The 19,346-nt window shown below is 42.4% G+C and overlaps 1 protein-coding gene across 8 annotated transcripts in view; it reads right to left on the reverse strand.

The window, feature by feature from the left end:
• The window catches only part of SLC20A2 (solute carrier family 20 member 2), a 106,010-nt gene that overhangs the window by 19,847 nt on the left and 66,817 nt on the right, over nucleotides 1-19,346 (reverse strand). For all 8 annotated transcript variants that reach the window (XR_008327354.1, XM_053363027.1, XM_053363025.1 and 5 more), the window contains exons 3-8: nucleotides 13,736-13,876; nucleotides 11,713-11,798; nucleotides 6,939-7,035; nucleotides 3,363-3,479; nucleotides 2,178-2,381; nucleotides 176-764 (exon numbers count right to left, since the gene is read on the reverse strand). Coding sequence is in view for 7 of the 8 variants with exons in the window: in XM_053363027.1 (XP_053219002.1) it covers nucleotides 176-764; nucleotides 2,178-2,381; nucleotides 3,363-3,479; nucleotides 6,939-7,035; nucleotides 11,713-11,798; nucleotides 13,736-13,876 (1,234 nt within the window). In the remaining variant the exon portion in view is untranslated. The remainder of the gene's footprint in view (nucleotides 1-175; nucleotides 765-2,177; nucleotides 2,382-3,362; nucleotides 3,480-6,938; nucleotides 7,036-11,712; nucleotides 11,799-13,735; nucleotides 13,877-19,346) is intronic.

The raw sequence follows: 19,346 nt of genomic DNA on the forward strand, positions 1-19,346 counted from the left end.
GCACAGTGTGAAAATACAGCTATAGATGCAGGAACTTTTTGAGCAATGCCTGCTTTTAAAGCAGATCAGCATCACTAAGATTCTGCAGCAGATTTTACCTGGTTGGACTGCTGGAACAAACAACAGAACTTTTAAATGATGACATCGTTCACATATGCAAGCTCTCTTCACTTACCTGACATCATTGCCTCCGTGAGCAAACGATCCAAAGCAAGCTGTGAGGATCTGGAGAAAGTGAAAAAGCAGGTGAACCTGTGAGGAGTCCCTCTCATCTCTCTCATCCTCCGCGGGGTCTTCAGGGGGGTGGCTAGGATCTACTAATTCAGATGCCAGCTTCATCTCCACGCCACCTTCGTCCGCTTCAATTTCTGCTTCTGCCACGGCGTTGCAGTAGCTGGAGTAGCTGTCGTATCGAACCCTCTTTTTGGAATAGGAAACCGTGTCTGTAACTAGCTTTTCGCTATCTTCTGGGGTTGACGTATCAGCCGCCTTGAAGGACGAATGCACTGGCATCCCACAGATGGCAGCTGTGTAGCAAGTGTAACTATTGTTGCGCCGCAGCAGTTTGTAGTTGTTTTCTTGCGTAGGCCGGTTGTCGCTGCCTCTGTCCAGGTGTATTTTGTGCAGTAAGTCTTTGTACAATCCCGAGTCTTTGTGCACAGTGTGATACACATGAATATCACTCTTCATGTGCCCGTCAAAATTAAAGGTGCCATTGGAAATTGGAGATTTCACCATACTCTGTGTCATTGAAAATGCTCTTCCTAAAACAGCAAAGAAAAGTATTTTTTCCCAGAGGAAGCTAAAGACCTAAAGGCAACAGAACCATAGCTGTCAATGTTTCCCTTTTTTAAAGGGAAATTTCCTTATTCCAAATAGGATTCCTTGCAAGAAAAGGGAAAAGTTGACCGCTGTGAACAGAACACTGAAACTTCAAAGAAATATCACTCTTTTTTAAAAATCATTTGTATGAGCATTTGTGCTCCATCACAGCATATTTGCTGCTCCGAGGCCATTTTCTGGTGACCAAATTGGTCAGAGATACGTAGGGAGAGAACACCAGAATGTTCAGTGGAATCCACACTAGTCAAAGAGTTGGAAAATGGCGTTCAGGCATGATCAAGCCAAGTCTTTGGTTGCTTGGGAGACAGACTGAGGCTCTTTCCTCACCAATTGCCAACCCCTTCTCCTTGGACTGCAGCATCAGCCAGCCACTCTGGGCTGAATGTCAGAAGAAAGAAACCCTTCTATTGGCCTGTTGAAGGGGAGGGGGGTAGCCACCCACCTTTCCCCAATTGATTTATCCTCCCCAATTTCTCTTGTCTTTACCTTCAGATTATAAGTCTGCAGGCAGGAACCATGTTATTTCAAATTATCAATTTAGGTGTAATAATAACATAAATAACTGCCTATGGAGAGCCATTGCAGCGTAGCGGTTAGAGTGTTGGGCTACGACCTTGAGAGACCAGGGTTCAAATTCCCAGTCAGCTATGAAGCTCACTGGGTGACCTTGGGCCAATCACTACCTCTCAGCCTAACCTACCTCACAAGGCTGTTGTGATGATTAAATGAGGGACACACACCATATATACCACCTTGAGCTCATTAAAGGAAAGGGAGGGGAATAAATGCAATAAATATTTATTTATTTATTCCTGTTCAGCTGCTGGAGTAAAATACTCTCGGTCTTTGAAAACAAAGACATAGACATAGACATAGACACAGACACAGACTTGTCTATTGGTGAAACATAGTTCAGTATCTCAAATATTAAGACGCCATTTAAAAATTCAGCCAAAATATTATGTCATTTCTGTTGTTCATTGCCAGTATATCAGAAATTGATTTGACAGCAGCCTTAAATGCACCATCCACTAAAAGAAACTGTGGTAAATGAACAGGTAGCTATTTGAGAAGACAATACTCAATTACACAGTGTAGCATACAACTGTGTGTTGTTCTTTAAAAAACTGTTATGCACAAGCACCCAGAAAAAGAGCATGAGCAATTATCCAAAAAAGCAAAACAAAACCATATACTCTCTCTTTTTATTCACCCTGTACATCAAAAAAGTTGGGATGGGAAGGGGTTTTGCACAGAAGGGAATTGCTCACTAGATATCAGCAGGCAGCAACACAAAAACAGAGAAAATAATATATGTGCTCTTGGTTTCTCACCATATGGCACACGTGGATGGCTTCCATTTGCGATATTATCTGATACACCAGCCTCTTCTGTTCCAGAGGCAGTAAGAGGAATAGTACTTTCATCGTTTGCTTTGGCACCAGGAAGTTCTTTAAAGACAGGTGTATCCTCATCTTGTATTTTGTCAAGGCTTTCGTCAGATATCTTTGATAATGCCCCTTCTTTCTTTAACCGACCTAAGGAAAACACAGAGCTTTTATAAGGATGGGTTAATTATCCACTCAACAGAAATAACTAGTATCAGTTAAATAAATAAATGCACTGACTGCTTTGCTCTTTTGTCAAGAAACCCAGAAAGTTGCCCACATCTGTAAGATTAAACTCCCTCCAGAGACCAAGGAAACAGAACATTTGCTTCCACCTACACCTCAATCTAATTTAGATCACTAAATCTTATAAATTTTTGTTCTATGCTTCCTTGAGCTCAAAGCAGCCTAGCTGTTAGATAAATAAAATACTCTGGCTGGGACGCGAAGTACTACACGATAAGTCTAAAGCTACCTTGGCTGAATGGGCTTTCTGTTTCTCAAGTACAGTGGTGCCTCGCAAGACGAAATTAATCCGTTCCGCGAGTCTCTTCGTCTTGCGAAGCACGGCTATTAGCGGCTTAGCGGCTATTAACGGCTTAGCGGCTATTAACGGCTTAGCGGCTTTAAGAAAAAGGAAACAAACTTGCAAGAACTCACAAGACGTTTCGTCTTGCGAAGCAAGCCAATAGGGAAATTCGTCTTGCGGAACGACTCAAAAAACGGAAAACCCTTTCGTCTAGCGAGTTTTTCGTCTTGCGAGGCATTCGTCTTGTGGGGCACCACTGTATCATTTTCCCCATTTGTCACACAGTAAGTAATTTTTGGAAACAAGTTAAGTTTCAAAGGTATTTAAGATACGAAATAGGAATCTCCTGGGGGGGGATGCTTGTTTTTTAAAAAAGTATGAAGTCACAGTGAGCTTTCATTCTTTGGATCATGGCCTGCATTTTTAAAACACAACAACTAAAAACCAAAATGTCATGATATGCAAGGCATAAAAAGGTCACCTGTCGCAGTTATATTTAAAGCATCACTATTATAGAAAACACACTGGAAAGGTATTCCCTCAGACACGGGATTTAACATTACACACATTTTGACCTCCCCCACCCCACCCCAAAGACATACTTGCTATTTTTCTTCTCATCCACGGACACACAAATATCCAGACTAAGATAGCGAATATTACTGATACACCAATTGATATTAGCGCTATTGCCCACATAGGAAGAACGATTCCTAGGACTGAAAAAAAGAAACAAAATTACATCCTTCCACATTGGTTTTCTAACATTTACCATATTTTTTGCCCAGTGATGTGACTTCACACCAGCGCACCAGGCTTTAGTACTGCCTCTTTCGAACCTATTTGTTTGGGTTGTGTGTCAGCCTTTGTGGAACAGACTCAAGTGCATCCATCAAAAATGACTGGAGTACTGCCCCCAAAGTGTCAGACCACAGAGCAGAAGAATTTGTCAGCACGCTCACAAAATGTCAGGAACTCCTGAGGCTTCCCTGCTGCTCGAATTAGTGCATTACCATCACAAGTTCTGAACCTCATGTAGGGTTATGTACACCAATAGCCTGCTTTTGGCATGGTGCTCATCTTCTCCAACCTTCACAAGCAACAGTGAAACAGAGAATCCATATTCCATCTAGACATCATAACATCTGGATCATAAGGTAAGCATCTTTAAACAAGCAAAAGTTTTATCAAGTTATTTCCCCCCCAGTGGATCATGAGGTAGGAGCTGCCCTGATGAATCAAACCTTCATATTAATCTCTGATAAATTGTATGTTGAACGGTATAGAAATTCCTACAGAAAAAGAAATTAAATGATGTCTTGCGATTTCTATCCATTGGTCATTAGCTTTCAGCGAATTAATGGGAACATCATCTGTTGCCACAATTGTTGTCAGGGAGACCAGAAGTATGTTGCTATTGTCAGGTTCTGTGACTTCTGTAGGTACTATTCTGAATGCACTGAACCTCTTCAACTGTTCTATGGCTTTTAAAAACATCATCTGAATCATGCATCAGTCATGCAGAGATTAACAGACTATGAATACAGCTTTGTCGTCGTCATCTTCTAGGTTGAAGAGATGTTTCTTAATCCTGTGAGATGCATGATTACTCTGACCATGTCATAGGAAACTGAATTCCTTGCTTCTCCACTTTGTGCAATGCCAATGATTCTGTTATGCGTGTTGCAGTTTTTATTTATCCATTCTGTTACACGTTCTGCATAAATTTCATTTAAAAAAATTGTTTCACCCCAAAATTTCAAGCAGTGACCTCCTGGCTCTGTATGCTCAAGTCCTTTCAAGTCAGCTAGGTGAACAAGGCCTTACTGAGCACAGTTCGCATTTTTGAGGATTTTAAACCATGGAGTGATGTATGGAAGTGAGAGCTGGACCATAAAGAAGGCTGATCACTGAAGAATAGATGCTTTTGAATTATGGTGCTGGAGGAGACTCTGGAGAGTCCCATGGACTGCAAGAAGATCAAACCTCTCCATTCTGAAGGAAATCAGCCCTGAGTGCTCACTGGAAGGACAGATCCTGAAGCTGAGGCTCCAATACTTTGGCCACCTCATGAGAAGAGGAGACTCCCTGGAAAAGACCCTGATGTTGGGAAAGATGGAGGACACAAGGAGAAGGGGACGACAGAGGACGAGACGGCTGGACAATGTTCTCAAAGCTACCAACATGAGTTTGACCAAACTGCGGGAGGCAGTGGAAGACAGGAGTGCCTGGCGTGCTCTGGTCCATGGGGTCATGAAGAGTCAGACACGACTAAATGACTAAACAACAACAAGCCATGGAAACAAGGTGGCAAATGTATTCAAATCCAGTACCAAATTACCACCATCCCTTTCCATTCTTATTAAGTCCATCAAGATCTTTATCGCTCTCATGCAAGCTACAAGAAATCCAAACAACAAGAAAGAAGATTCCACCTAAACATTAGGAAGAACTTCCTGACCGTAAGAGCTGTTTGACAGTGGAATTTGCTGCCAAGGAGTGTGGTGGAGTCTCCTTCTTTGGAGGTCTTTAAGCAGAGGCTTGACAACCATATGTCAGGAGTGCTCTGATGGTGTTTCCTGCTTGGCAGGGGGTTGGACTCGATGGCCCTTGTGGTCTCTTCCAACTCTATGATTCTATGATTCTAAGCTGCCCAGATCACAAGGGTTTGAGTTGCCACCGTGTTCAGCACTGACGTTCACTATGGCATCTCTACATTTCTGTTCATTTGAAAAATGGGTATGAGGCTTTCCACCCCACTGTAAAGGTCATCTCATTTGGCTTGATCTCTACACCAAGGAAACACCTATTACACTTTGTGGCAGCTTTTTAAAAGAATTTCCACATAGAGCTCATGATGATTGCTCACCAGCTATGACTCCAACATGGGCCACTGAATTTGCCATACTGCTGCACATATAATTATCTGCCTTCCATCACAGCATGCATACTCTTAAATACCTACAGGCCCAATTCTGTAGACAGGTCATGCAAGCCAGCACTGTCGATTGACAGGAGATATAATGTGGTTTTAATTGGTAAAAACAGCATGGGAGTCCAAAGCCACGGGCATAATTTCTAGTGCTTTTGTCATTGAAGCCCTCACAGTACTTCACCCATGATATACAAACCAGCAACTGTTAAGCACAGCTCCTTTCCTTGAATCTGATACATAATATGTCGATATTGGGTCAGTACTTTCATTTCACTGGGAATGGCAGCTGCCCATATCTTTTGTCACTCTACATACAACTGATCTGGTACAGCTGCCTATTTTTAACACACCAATAAAATCAAAAAAATAAATGGCATGGTGGTACTTGTGATACAAGTAAAAGCGCAAGATTTTAAATCCAAGTCATTTCCTCTGTAACTCAGGACACATGCTCCTTGCTCAAAAGACTGGTAATATTATAAACACATGGGCAGAGCACTGTGCATCAGATTGGACAATCTGCTATTGCTACTGAACTGCATCTGGTGTTAACCATAAAACGAAAGCAATAACAGCTTGTGCCAGTTTACAAGTTCAACATAATACAGGACAGTGGTGTGTTGCCTGGTTCTACTGATCACAAAAAATAAAAAGTAAGGAGGATGCATTTTATTCAATTACTCTTTATTAGCAAATGTGCCTATTTAGAACATGAAGTTTCAGCTTTCGACAGAAACAAAATCAGGGCAACTTTGGCCGTTTAACTTTGGTATGCACCTAGGGTTTTTTAAGTGAGCATATCAAGTGCAACAAATATGTGTCTTGAAACATGCACATCATGCAAGTGCACATGTCAAGAGACTGTGGCTGGCTGTGAATCCATGTGGGTTGTACTCTTGGTGGTAAATCCTATGTAGCATACACATGATGTGCAAAGTGGCCCTCACAGATCTACAGTGGCTTAGGTGAAAACACACTGGTTTGTCTTGCTTTTCCAGGAACTGCTGTCTGAATGTGTTCCTTCTTTTACGGAAAGCAAAACCAGCCTTGACAGTTGTAACATTTATCATCTCTTTTGGTCCTTTACCAATCATCCAGCATCCAGAATGATATTCAGAAGTCCCAAAATTTCCCTATGAATTATTACATTTGGTAATTTTTGAATCCTTTGTCCTTCTTCATAGAGTGTTTTACTACAGCCGGCATGTAACATAGTGGACATCATAAGTCAGAAAATACTCACCAGGGGCACCTGTATACATTATAGAGAATACATTAATTGTTATTGTAGCAGCATAGAAGACTGGAAGGGCTCGAAGACCATTGGGCACAGGGTCTTCCTGTATAAAGAATAAGAGAAGATAAAATATCACAGCTTTGGAGATACTGCATCAGTTACAGTCAGTCCAAAAATTCAACTCACTCCAAACGAGGAGGCCCTGAATACCTGCTAGCAAAAATCAGTTACAGTCAGTCCAAAAATTCAACTCACTCCAAATGAGGAGGCCCTGAATACCTGCCAGCCTTTATTACCCAAATATGGCACAAAGCAAAAAAGAAAAATGTGGCTTCTGAATTCTGAAATCAGCCCCAGATTAAAAAATGAGGACGGACAACAGCAAATGGCTGGATGAGTTAAAACTGTAAGAGGCACCTTCAGCTGGTTCTGTTGTCCGCACTGTAAGAGGCAACAACGCCCAAACAAATATTGTCACAGACACACAGAAACACAACTGTCACCCTATTGCTAGACAGAGTCCCTATTTCCATGAGTAATAAACAATTGTGAAAATGGTTGCACTAGATCCTGGGGACGGAGTACAGACAGATTTCTAGGCAGACAGGATCTGACAGTCTGAGTTATATCCCTTACGAGTCCATTCTGTTCCCTAGTCTGTCATTCCCTCTCACTGGTTTGCCCATTCAGAGACGCACACAGTTTTAGAGTGTAGAAAATTATCTTGTTAGGAGATAGAAAGATTAAAGCACTTTACCTCCCTAGAGAGAATTGGCAGGAAAGGGAAATTATCAGGAGGTCTATGAGCTTTACCCTTCCTAGCCTCATAAGCAAGGGAGTGTTTTGATTAGAGCAGGAGGCAGGCTGCCAATCTACATATTAAAGGTAAAGGTAAAGGTACCCCTGCCCGTACGGGCCAGCCGTGTCCGACTCTAGGGTTGTGCGCCCATCTCACTTAAGAGGCCGGGGGCCAGCGCTGTCCGGAGACACTTCCGGGTCACGTGGCCAGTGTGACGAAGCTGCTCTGGCGAGCCAGCGCAGCACACGGAACGCCGTTTACCTTCCCGCTAGTAAGCGGTCCCTATTTATCTACTTGCACTTAGGGGTGCTTTCGAACTGCTAGGTTGGCAGGCGCTGGGACTGAACGATGGGAGCACACCCCGCCGCGGGGATTCGAACCGCCGACCATGCGATCGGCAAGTCCTAGGCACTGAGGTTTTACCCACAGCGCCACCCGCGTCATATTAGATCACGGCAAAACAGAAATCTATGTTCACTGTCCTTATGCAGTAATTGCTGGGAGGAGTGGAACCACAAAGAATAAATGCTTCTTCAGGGCTGGTCTCCAAGAACTTTCAGTATCCCTACATGCACCATACCATCCCCTGGCTTTCCTCCAGGTTGATGGTTAGAACACAGGCTGCCAGGAAACCACCTCTCTTTTTAATGAATTTGTTTAACTGGAAGTTCAAGCAAGCAAGCAAAATAGCCCTAAGGGAAAGACCATAAGCTCATTGGCAGAGTTATCTGTTTGCATACAGAACGTCTCATGTTCAATACCTGGCATTTGCTGAGCTAGACGGACCCAATGGTCTGGCTCAGTATGGTAATTCCCTGTGCTCCTAAAAGAGACATTTTTTTTATTCCAATTTGAAGTTGGCTTGTTTCAATCCAGCCGCAGTTAAGATTAACCACAGATTCCAATGAAATGAACCATGGGAGTAAACGTTGTTTAGCTCCTCATGGGTAAGTACAGTCACTGGATACTGGATCTGTCCACCATATTAACTCTTCATTTAAAAATTAATTGTGCTAAAACTTTAAACATCGAGGGACTTTGAAATAAACATTTAACGTTGCCTCCCTATAGACATGAAAATGCAAGGCTATCAACAATCAGCCCTCACTGGAGGGTTTGTAGTGTACAGGCACCTCCCGCCCCACTTATGTGGGGGTTACGTTCCAGGGCCCCAGGCACGTAAGTAAAAAATTGTGTAAGTGGGAAGCGCCCTCTTAAAAGCCTCATCCTACTCTTCAGCTCTCTCTCTCTACACAACTCTCACTTCAACTAGAACTGAAGCTCTAGAGCCACCTGGAGTCTGGAGAATGTGCAGGAAAGCGCCACTGCTGCTGCACTACTGCACTTGTCAGCTGCTAGGCGGGGAGGCTGAGCAGTGGAAACAAAACCCTACTGCGCCTCCAGTCTCTTTGGTACTTCCTGCGCCCTCACTGAAATCCTCTTTGGGCTCTGGAGAGGGTCTCCTTGTGAGCCACGAGGCCTCTCCTGTCGTTTCCTGGTTTGAATTTATTTCTTTGTTTGGCTGGTTGTTTCCCAGCACCATGGATATACATGATCGTGCATAAGTGGGGTGATGCCTGTTATCATCACAACCCTCAATTTGAATGAAGTCATGATGGCAGAGAGCAAAAGAGAGGACAGGTTTTTAAACAACTGCAGAAGTTTGAGCAAAGGAAACTGGGGGTAGTGATTTTAAACAATGGCAGAGGTTTGAGTAGAGCGAGAAAAAGTGACAGGGGAGTTGGCAAATGCGGAGAGTGGGGCAGCGCTTCTAGTAATATAGTAAGATTTTCACCAGCATTTCTAAAGGTTGGAAGCAACTTTTTGAAATAGGGACTTTGTGTGGGTATAAGTAGCTATTGAGAAAAAATGTTACAGGGCATCAAAGTTGTGGATATCACAGGCAATCAGATCAGGGTTACAGAAAGAGGTTGCAATCCTTTGTTTTGATTTACTGAGTGGATAATTTCTGTTTACAGTTTCACAGCCTCTTATTCTGAAGCTTTGGCAATTTGAAAGGGGAGAGGAATGTTTTACAGGCATTTCTGATGAGCTATGTAGCAGTGTTCCACTAAAATGGGTTGCATTTCAGTGCTGAAAGCACACACTGATCTCTGGGTGCTTCAACGCTGCTAGACAGACCTAAAGCAACTCAGCAACGAATAGAACGGTTTCAGACTCTGAATTGTAGGTGCAGTTGATAAACTTTTCTTTATTTAGTCAACAGAGAGAAGCCGTGCACAAACAGTGGCATATATTAGTTATCCTCTACAGCTTGTAGCTGTGTATTACGTTTCAGTTTTAGAGTTATTCCAGAGCCCTTGTTAGCTCTCTGCAATATTAAAATAAGAAAAAAGGAACTGGGAAAGTGAGAAATGGCAACTCATGATCAGTGGGAGTAAGAAGCAAAATGATGTGTTTTCTTTCAGCTCTCCTCCCATACATTTGCTTCTGGGGACAGATCTAGTTCAGAAGAGGGCCAGACATGCAACCTACTGTCAGTTCGACTTATGCATGTCACTCTCTAATTTCAAAACGCCATTGGCTTTCAGGCAAATTCAAATTCCATAATTAGAACCCATGAATTTATCACTTGAGTGCCGATGTCCTTAACACAGGCTACTGAAACCTCATGACTGATTTGAGTCCCTTTAGGGCTTTACAAAATGTCTGCATCTTTCCTGAGAACCTTACACTCAATATTTTAACCATTTACTAAACTTACGGCAAAAATAATTTTGCTCTTTGAACACATGGTGCATCTGATTAAAATTGTGTCCTGGGTGTCTTGACTGCCGCTGAACAATTTAAATTTCAAAAGGCAAAACAACGGGGCAGCCATCCCAAAACCCATTTTAACAATGGCATTAGATAAATAGAAAATCCTTGGAAGTGACAAATAGGCTTAGGGGTAGAATAAGGATACGTGGTAGTAAATCTTATGGATTAGAATATTAATAAAGGAAAAGAGGTTAGTAAATGAAAGGAGTTGATATTGTTAGAAATATGAACTTGGAGAACTGTTATAAAGGTGATATAATGAAATTCAGTTAGAGGGGATTCAAGGAAGTCAGTCAACAATGTGATGAAAGTTGGATATTTGAAGAGACAATCTTTCTTTCTTGTGTGTTTAGTTTATTATAGTGTGGTGTGTGTGTTTTTTCTTTGTTGTGTAATTTGTCATGTTATTTTGTGATAAATGTTGAAAAGCAATAAAAAAAAATTCGGGAAAAACCCAAAAACAATGACATTAGAAAATGCTAGTGACTGTGGCAGGTGATGTATGGAGGGTGGGCCTGTTTACTGGGAAGATTCATATTATGTGTAGGAATGCATCTCTGTGCACAGTGACACATCACAAACAGTACCACTTAGTGGAGGCTGAACCAATATTGGGGTAGCAAATGGGTTCTGCCCCCACAAAAAAAACCCTTTACTGTTCCCTGAAATAAGTGAACAGAGTGATTTGATTACATGGGAGTAAATAAAATGGGGAACAAAATAAAATGAGGGATAAATCTCCTTGGGGCGACTCCACTGCCTGGGGCAGGTTTTGCCCCCTATCACCTGTGTACCACACCGCAGCCTGTTTACTTTGATCCACATAATCCAATAAGAACCATTAGTAAAAATCCAGCCTCATTTACACACTAACACCTTGACTTCCATTTTTGGTGGAACACTAGAACCCAATGGAACCCTAGGAACTCATAACTTGCATGAATATGAAGCCATTTCAAGATGAACTTAGCATTCATGAACTACACTTTGAAACTTGAATAAGTAAATGTACCTTCTGCAGACTTTAAAGAAAATCTACAGGCACTGAGATTACTAAGGGAATAGGGCATATGACAGCCTCTGGAGTGCATTTTGAGTATGTGGTGGGTAGCTGGCGGTGAAGAACAGCAAAGCTTATTTGTCACTTACATTACAGTCTTACCAGCAACAAAAACAGGAAGCACAAATTTCGCCACTAACCTTATTTAAGATGAAGAATCTAATCAGCAGAAACAGCACACCAGACATCATACCAGATAACAATGGGGAGATAAACCAAGAAGCAACTGAATAAAAGCAAAACAAGAAGAAAAAATTGAAAATATATAATTTCCAACTGTGCTAAAATCCTATCCAATAAAAATATTATAAGCTTTTGACAATGTATGTTTATTTTTTATTGATCCTGGATACTGCAAAAAAGTTGGCTTACAGGTTAGAAGAAAAAAGTGTGCGCCAACTCACAATCCTCCTGAAATTAGGCATGTTTAAGTCTCATTGATTTCAATGTGTTTTGTGCGAAATTGCATGAGAAGGGAATATTTTTAGCTGGGTATCTAGCATATTTTTCCCTGAAAGGCTTACCAGCTGTTAAAGTGAAAGTAAAAAAAATTGCATCTCCTCACCCACCCACCCATCCCTCAATGTCTATTTTGAAAAAGAAAAAGAAAAATCTATAGAAGCTAGACAGTGATGATAGAAAAATCATTCAACTCAGTACTGGGATACTCTATAGATAACATTGGCATTTAAGAGAGAATTGAGCATTTTTGCAAGTCCCAAACTACACAAGGGAGTTACAAAAGTTTAATTCGTAAGAAAAACTCAAGTTTTTAAGAATGACTGCTATCATGCCTGTTCTGTATGTCTTTTAAAATACAAAGAACATTCTGCTGAACGCAGTAGGAAAACCCATGGTTATGCCCCTAATGATGGTCTAACACCAACACTTTGTACTTTGGAGTACTTTGGAACACCACAGCTTCAGATGTCATTTAAATTTGTGTCATTTTTCAGCACAAATACGCTGAATTAAAAATAAAGAAATTCTACTTTAGGTCAGATGGCTTGCAGCTCTGGAGGGATTAAGAAATGTGCATGTCCCCAAAAAGCATGCACAGCACATTAAGCTTTGAAATATTAACTGTGATCACTTTAATTAGAAATGTAAAGCTATCAATTCTCACATAACTTTGGCATGGATTTAAAAACCGAGAAATAAAACAGATGTGAAACCAGAGCTTGACTTCCAGTGGTCCCAGGAAAGCAGCCATAACAGCTCTGTTATCTCTCTCCATGTCAGTATTTAAAGTGCACATGAGCTCAGTTCAGACTTCACGGAACCTGATTTCCAAAGTGGACTTTGGGGCACATGCATGCTTCTTCCTCCCTTCTGTGATATGATATGGTTTAACCATAATTAACCTCAGTTCAGATACTGTGGTATCAGGACTGCTTGAAACTATGCCGTAAAACCATGACTTGAAGAGGGATTCTACTTCAGGCATCTGAATTAGGGTTAACTAGGATTATAGGAATGGGAAGAATCGGGGGAGAGCTCCAAATCTGGTTTAGAAGTCATACCCAGGACATGTGAGATAGTGTTTGTCATTTCCAGAGATAAAACTTTTTTTCTTTTTTCTTTTGTCACGCCCAACCCTTTGTTGTGAAAGAATGTCATCATACTACAGAAACAGAAACTGCCATGAGCTCAACCTCTTTCCCTAATACGTTTATTCTGGATCTAATAAAATTGTACCGTATTTTTCGCTCTATAAGATGCACCAGACCACAAGACGCACCTAGTTTTTGGAGGAAGAAAACAAGAAAATAAATATTCTGAATCTCAGAAGCCAGAACAGCAAGAGGGATCGCTGCTCAGTGAAAGCAGCAATCCCTCTTGCTGTTCTGGCTTCTGGAATAGCTGCGCAGCCTGCATTCGCTCCATAAGATGCACACACATTTCCCCTTACTTTTTAGGAGAGAAAAAGTGAGTCTTACAGAGAAAAAAATACGGTAATTTGCTATTATGTCCAAACTGGCCAATTACACTGGCCAGGAAGCCCTCCAAACCAGGATATCAAACTAAGCTTTGCAAAATCATTTGGCTATAGTTCCCAAACAAAAGTATAGCAAAATTGTACGATCATGTTTCTATAATGCCAGTTTCAGTCAATGCATGTTTGTACACAAACCTTCACAAATAAAAGGAAATATCAATTACCAATCTTGACAAGCTCCATCCATTGAACTCCTTTTGTGCCGATTGCAACTAATGAGAATCCAATAGTGGCACCGACAATGCAGTGAGTTCCAGAGATCGGGAGCTTCAAGAACGATGCTATCAGCTGCCAAACAGCAGAGCCTAAAAGTTAAAGCGGGGACAAAATAATTAGTATAAACATTAATGGCCAAACAGTTATGTTAGCTTTCTTGTTTGAGGGAACACCAACCCAGCCTTTCGGCATATTTTTGCTCATAGACGGACACAAAACATTTCTGGAAAGGATTACAGAGCTCAAGTACAAGCTTTCTCCAACACTGCTTCTATTTATTTTGCATTACAAATCGTATTCCTAATAGATTTAAACTGCATAAAGGCCACAATGCTTCTTTCGCCTTAATGAACCTCTGCCCTATTTAACGCATGTTAGCCCAGTACTGAGGTAGAATAATGGTTTTTTTGCTACACTGTCATTGGAGCCTATCCATTCACCTCCCCTTCACTACATTCTAAGCTTTCAATCTCCAAAACAGGACAAGGAATAGCAATTTAGAAACCTGGACTAGTAGAATTCTAAGGTGCCTGGATAGTCTTGCAAGTGAAGGAATACGCACAAGTCCTTTAGAAAAAGAGCAAGCTATCAAAACTGGTGAAGTTGCCAACAGCCGTCTAAAATCTTAACAATCTTTATTTGTTCTGTTTTGAAAATATGCACAGACAAAGAAAATGGAAAACGATTTCATGTAATTTTATATTTTCACTTGCTATTTAATTTTTAAAAGAACACAAAATTTATATTCCCCATTAGATTCAAACCAAAGTTTTGGGGGGCTTTTTTTAATGTGTCAAGTTCTCCTTTGGCACCAAAGTACCTTTAGCTGGAGAGATGTTAATAATTCGGACTATATAACTGAACTTTTCAGAAATTTAGCCAGGAAAACTGCTTTATTAGTAAGATTTATCCATTCCTCTCAGTACTAGCTCTGCATCATCCCTGTCAAGAGCATCAGAGTGCATAAAACCTGGAGTGGAAAATTTACCAGTCTGTTAAAAGGACACGAAGGTACGCTGGAGTCGTGCTCTTTAAACAAGAGGATATTGGTCCAGATGTTAGCTTCCTGGGAGACTGTATTTTTACAAGATATAATTTATGATCTATAGCACCCCCACCCCCAAAAAATCATAGAATGCCACAATATATTGAAAAATATACACACCCCGATCCTGCCAACCTAGCAGTTCGAAAGCACATCAAAGTGCAAGTAGATAAATAGGTACCGCTCTGGCGGGAAGGTAAACGGCGTTTCCGTGCGCTGCTCTGGTTCGCCAGATGCGGCTTAGTCATGCTGGCCACATGACGTGGAAGCTGCCTGCAGACAAACACCGGCTCCCTCGGCCAATAAAGTGAGATGAGCGCCGCAACCCCAGAGTCGGTCACGACTGGACCTAATGGTCAGGGGTCCCCTTTACCCTTTAATTTTGCCACATGCCCCACAAACATTAATAATAGTAGATGCAAATGATAAAAAAACCCCTCACAGTTTATGACCTACCAAGATGAACACAGCCCACCAGCTAGGATGGTGAAGCTCTTGTTTGCTGCATGCCCAGGACTGTAGGAACAGGGGGTTTGTCAAGCGCTAGGCAAGCTAACATATATGTATGGGAAGCTGAAGCTGAAGTTGTGCTTTAACAGATTCGGCAGGACTGTCAAGCACCTGTAGACGTAGGTGCCAGCTTCAAAGTGTGAGGCCCTCAGCGTCCGGTTCCTAATGAAGTTCCCACTGAGGCTTGCCAAATTAATTCTCCACCAAGTGGCACAGTGCAAGTTGCCGTTGCATGTACAGCGCAGAGCAAGATTTATTACTTTATAAGCGGCAAAGCTCTTACCCAATTTCCCTTCCAGAAGAGCCTATCTATTCTGCTTTTAAGAGCAAGCCATTAGCACCACATACAACTTCCTTTAGGAAGCCAATGAATAAAACTAATTCTTTCCTGGCACTCCGTTCCTAAACTACTGACTTTTCTATTCCTAGCTGAGGCCTACCTTCCAAGCCACAAAGTGAAGCCACCTGCTGCGTAATTTAGGCCTCTGATTGACTTGTTTTAGGCTAAGAATAGCCTAACTAAGCAACCCTGAGCCCTACAAGAGGAATGCATCCCAAAAGGGAGGCACATGGATGGACTGGTTTAAAAGTTCCCCTTGGAAGCCACAGATCTTAGATTCTTCAATGAAGCAGGGCTAAAAAATTGTGGATCTCATACATGCAGCGAAGCTGAAACTAGGTAGAAAATATTTACTGCTGTGCGGATTTGCTTATGATCAGCTATCCAACACTGACTCAGCTCTGCCTTTTTTCAAATAATCCACATGCTGCCTTGAGATGAGATGGGCAGTTCTCTTCACGAGCACAGGACAATGCATACACAAGCGCACCTTAAATTGTCACCTGGCCAGAATGATAGAAAGTTTTTTCAGTATTACTAAATGCACAAGTTAACAAACTGCGTGCCTCTGGCATTCAGACCTCTGTATTTCCAGTTAGGAATGCTTGTGTTGGGCATTTGAATGATCATTGTGCGGTGGGGCGGGGACGGCAGAATATACCTGCATGTGTGCACTCATTGCCTTTTACAAGGTTGTGAAACAATGAAAAGGAACATTTTTGTATTCACAGAATATCTGAGACCAAATCTACACATAGACCTGGTTCGTACATCACAATAAGCCATAGTTAAAATAAACTGTGGTTGAATGTAAAAAAGCTATAGTCTAGCTTGTTATGTAACCCAAACTCGATCCCATAGTTCATTTTCCTTCAAACCTTGAGCGTAAGTCAGGATTTGTTCCTTGTGGTTTGTTTGGAGAGAAACATACCAGGTTCAGACAGCACAAGTCATACCATTACTTGATTATCAGCAGTGCAGCAGCAGGACGAATAGAGCAAAGTGCCCACAATTTCAACAGTGTGCACCAGCATGCTTAATAATAATAATAATAATAATAATAATACAGTAATAAATTACTTACACCTTGCCCATCTGACTGGATTGCCCCAGTTACTCCACCATAATAAAAACACAGCAAAACATCAAACGTTAAAAACTACCCAATACAGGGATGTGCGAACCTGGTCATACTCAACAAAGTGGCCAAACAACAATGTTTTACTGGTTGGATCTCCTGTACTCCAATCCCAGTAAAATCTCAGGATTATCCAGTTATTTTTTAAAAAAGTAGAGAAAATAAGTTTGGTTGCCTATGGTGACCAACAGGTGACCATCAGAAATGAGCTGAACTCAGGCTCTGAGCATGTGCAGATTGCATTTCCCTCTAAATATTAATGAGAAACTGCAGTCTCCAACAGCCGTTCACGTTTGAAATTAAGGGCTAGGACTAGTAGGTGACTGTACATCTTGCGTACACACAAGCCCCAAAATTCTATGTTGAAACTAGACACAGCCCCTTTCAACCTTCTTAGAAACTATGCAATTTTTTCCCACAATTCTTTCTCCACCCACTCCACCCTGTTTTCTTGCTACACACTTAGGATGGAGGAATGTGGTGCTTATGCACCCACGCTCAGTCTAGGAATTTGTTTTTATTATTATTATTATTTGTTTTCAATACCACACAAAAATCCATTCCAGCGTTTCTACCTAACCAGCTCACCAAACAAAACATGTTCCTTGAAAATCTGCAGAAGCTGGCTGACCGGGTGGTATTTGGAATGTATTTGTAGGGTCAGGGCTAGAGACTGCAGTTGCAAAGGCTCTTAAAGCTACTGCTGCCAAGTTCCAGGGGAACGGTGAAGCTGGGGAAGGGTGCAAAAGAGGCTCATTGAGGGGAGAAGCTTTGCACATGGATCAAGGAGAGGGAGACACAATCAACTTGATACTGAGAAGGGGACAGAAAATGGTGTGGTCATATGCCCTGCCCCCTCAGCTTACCAGTAAAATGTGCTGGACTCCCCCAATGGAAAAGTGCAAGGAAAGGGAATCCGAAAAATAGGACAGAAACTCACTTGCCTGAAAACGACACTTCAAGTTTTTCTGGCATGGGGTGGTACCCTCAGGTGAGGGACACATTGTGCTCCTTCTGGGGTAGTTTGTCCCGCTTTGGTCCCTGCACTCACCTCTCACCTGTGGCTCTTAGAAGCTATCAGTATGTGGCCACACCCTGGGGATGGCTTCAACGGGCCAGCAAGCCAGGTGAGGATAGCTGATGGGTCTTAAACCCTTGGTGTGTTAGGGACTTTCCCTGCATGCAAAGAGAGGCTCCGGTGGATTGAGCGGACGAGACCAATAGCAGGCCCAAAGGTCAAGAAGGTGGTTTCTGAACATGCTGTAGAGGGAAGTGAGGGGCAGATGGGGCTCGTCAACCTAGGAGCCCATCTAGGAGAAGGAAAAATCTGATCCTCAGCCTCTGCTGCCTTGTGGGATATCTTCAGGAGAAGAAAAGGCTAAGGAGTAAACCCTACACAAATCAGGTGCGGAGTCCCTAAGATGGTTGGATGGCACCTTGTACGCCTCATTCCGACAACTCCTGCAGCCAAGCAGGTGTCAAATGTACTGCTCTGCTTTCCTTTGGACCCCATCAGCGAGGCTGAGGGGGAGGGTCTTGTTGTCTGGGCAGTCCAGGACCTCCATCCACACTGCCCAGGATCACAGTTTCACTAGTTATTACGTGCATGCGCTATTGAGTGTGGTGTAGCCAGGGCTTGTTTTCAGTCAGAACTCAGCTCTCAGGTGGGCGCCACTGACATTGTAAGAGAAGAAGAAGAAGAAGAAGAAGAAGAAGAAGAAGAAGAAGAAGAAGAGGAGGAGGAGTTTGGATTTGATATCCCGCTTTATCACTACCCGAAGGAGTCTCAAAGCGGCTAACATTCTCCTTTCCCTTCCTCCCCCACAACAAACACTCTGTGAGGTGAGTGGGGCTGAGAGACTTCAGAGAAGTGTGACTAGCCCAAGGTCACCCAGCAGCTGCATGTGGAGGAGTGGGGAAGCAAACCCAGTTCACCAGATTACGAGTCTACTGCTCTTAACCACGACACCACACTGGCTCTAGTGTGAGAGGCATTCATGGTGAGTTCTGGCACCTCTTTTTCTAGAAGAAGAAGAAGAAGAAGAAGAAGAGGAGGAGGAGGAGGAGGAGGAGGAGGAGGAAGACTTGTACCCCACCCATCTGACTGGGCTGTCCCAGCCACAGCTTAGGCAATATTGTTTCCCTGCATCTATGTCAGGTGTCCATAATCTTGTGAGATTTGGTGGAGCCAATCAGAAGCAGAGCAAGCAATATTGACAGTTAGCTGCCAGCACAAGGTCTTCTCTATAAACAGGAAGAGAAAAAATGCACTTGTACAGAAGAATCTAGGACTTGCAATTTGAGAGACAGAAAGCGTATCATCCCGCATGACAGCAGCTCTCAAGAACTATATCCCGGTGTTCATTTTGGCATTCTCTGTGCATAGCAAGGAGTCAAGAGGATGTGACATCTGACTAGCAGGAGAAGGGAAGGTGAAAACATCCTAATAACCAGTGAAACTGTGATCCCAGGCACAGTGGGAGCTAATCCTGATAAGGATTTACATATGCAAACCAATGAGCCAGT

This window comes from Podarcis raffonei, chromosome 13, assembly GCF_027172205.1.
Source record: "Podarcis raffonei isolate rPodRaf1 chromosome 13, rPodRaf1.pri, whole genome shotgun sequence".
NCBI lineage: Eukaryota > Metazoa > Chordata > Lepidosauria > Squamata > Lacertidae > Podarcis > Podarcis raffonei.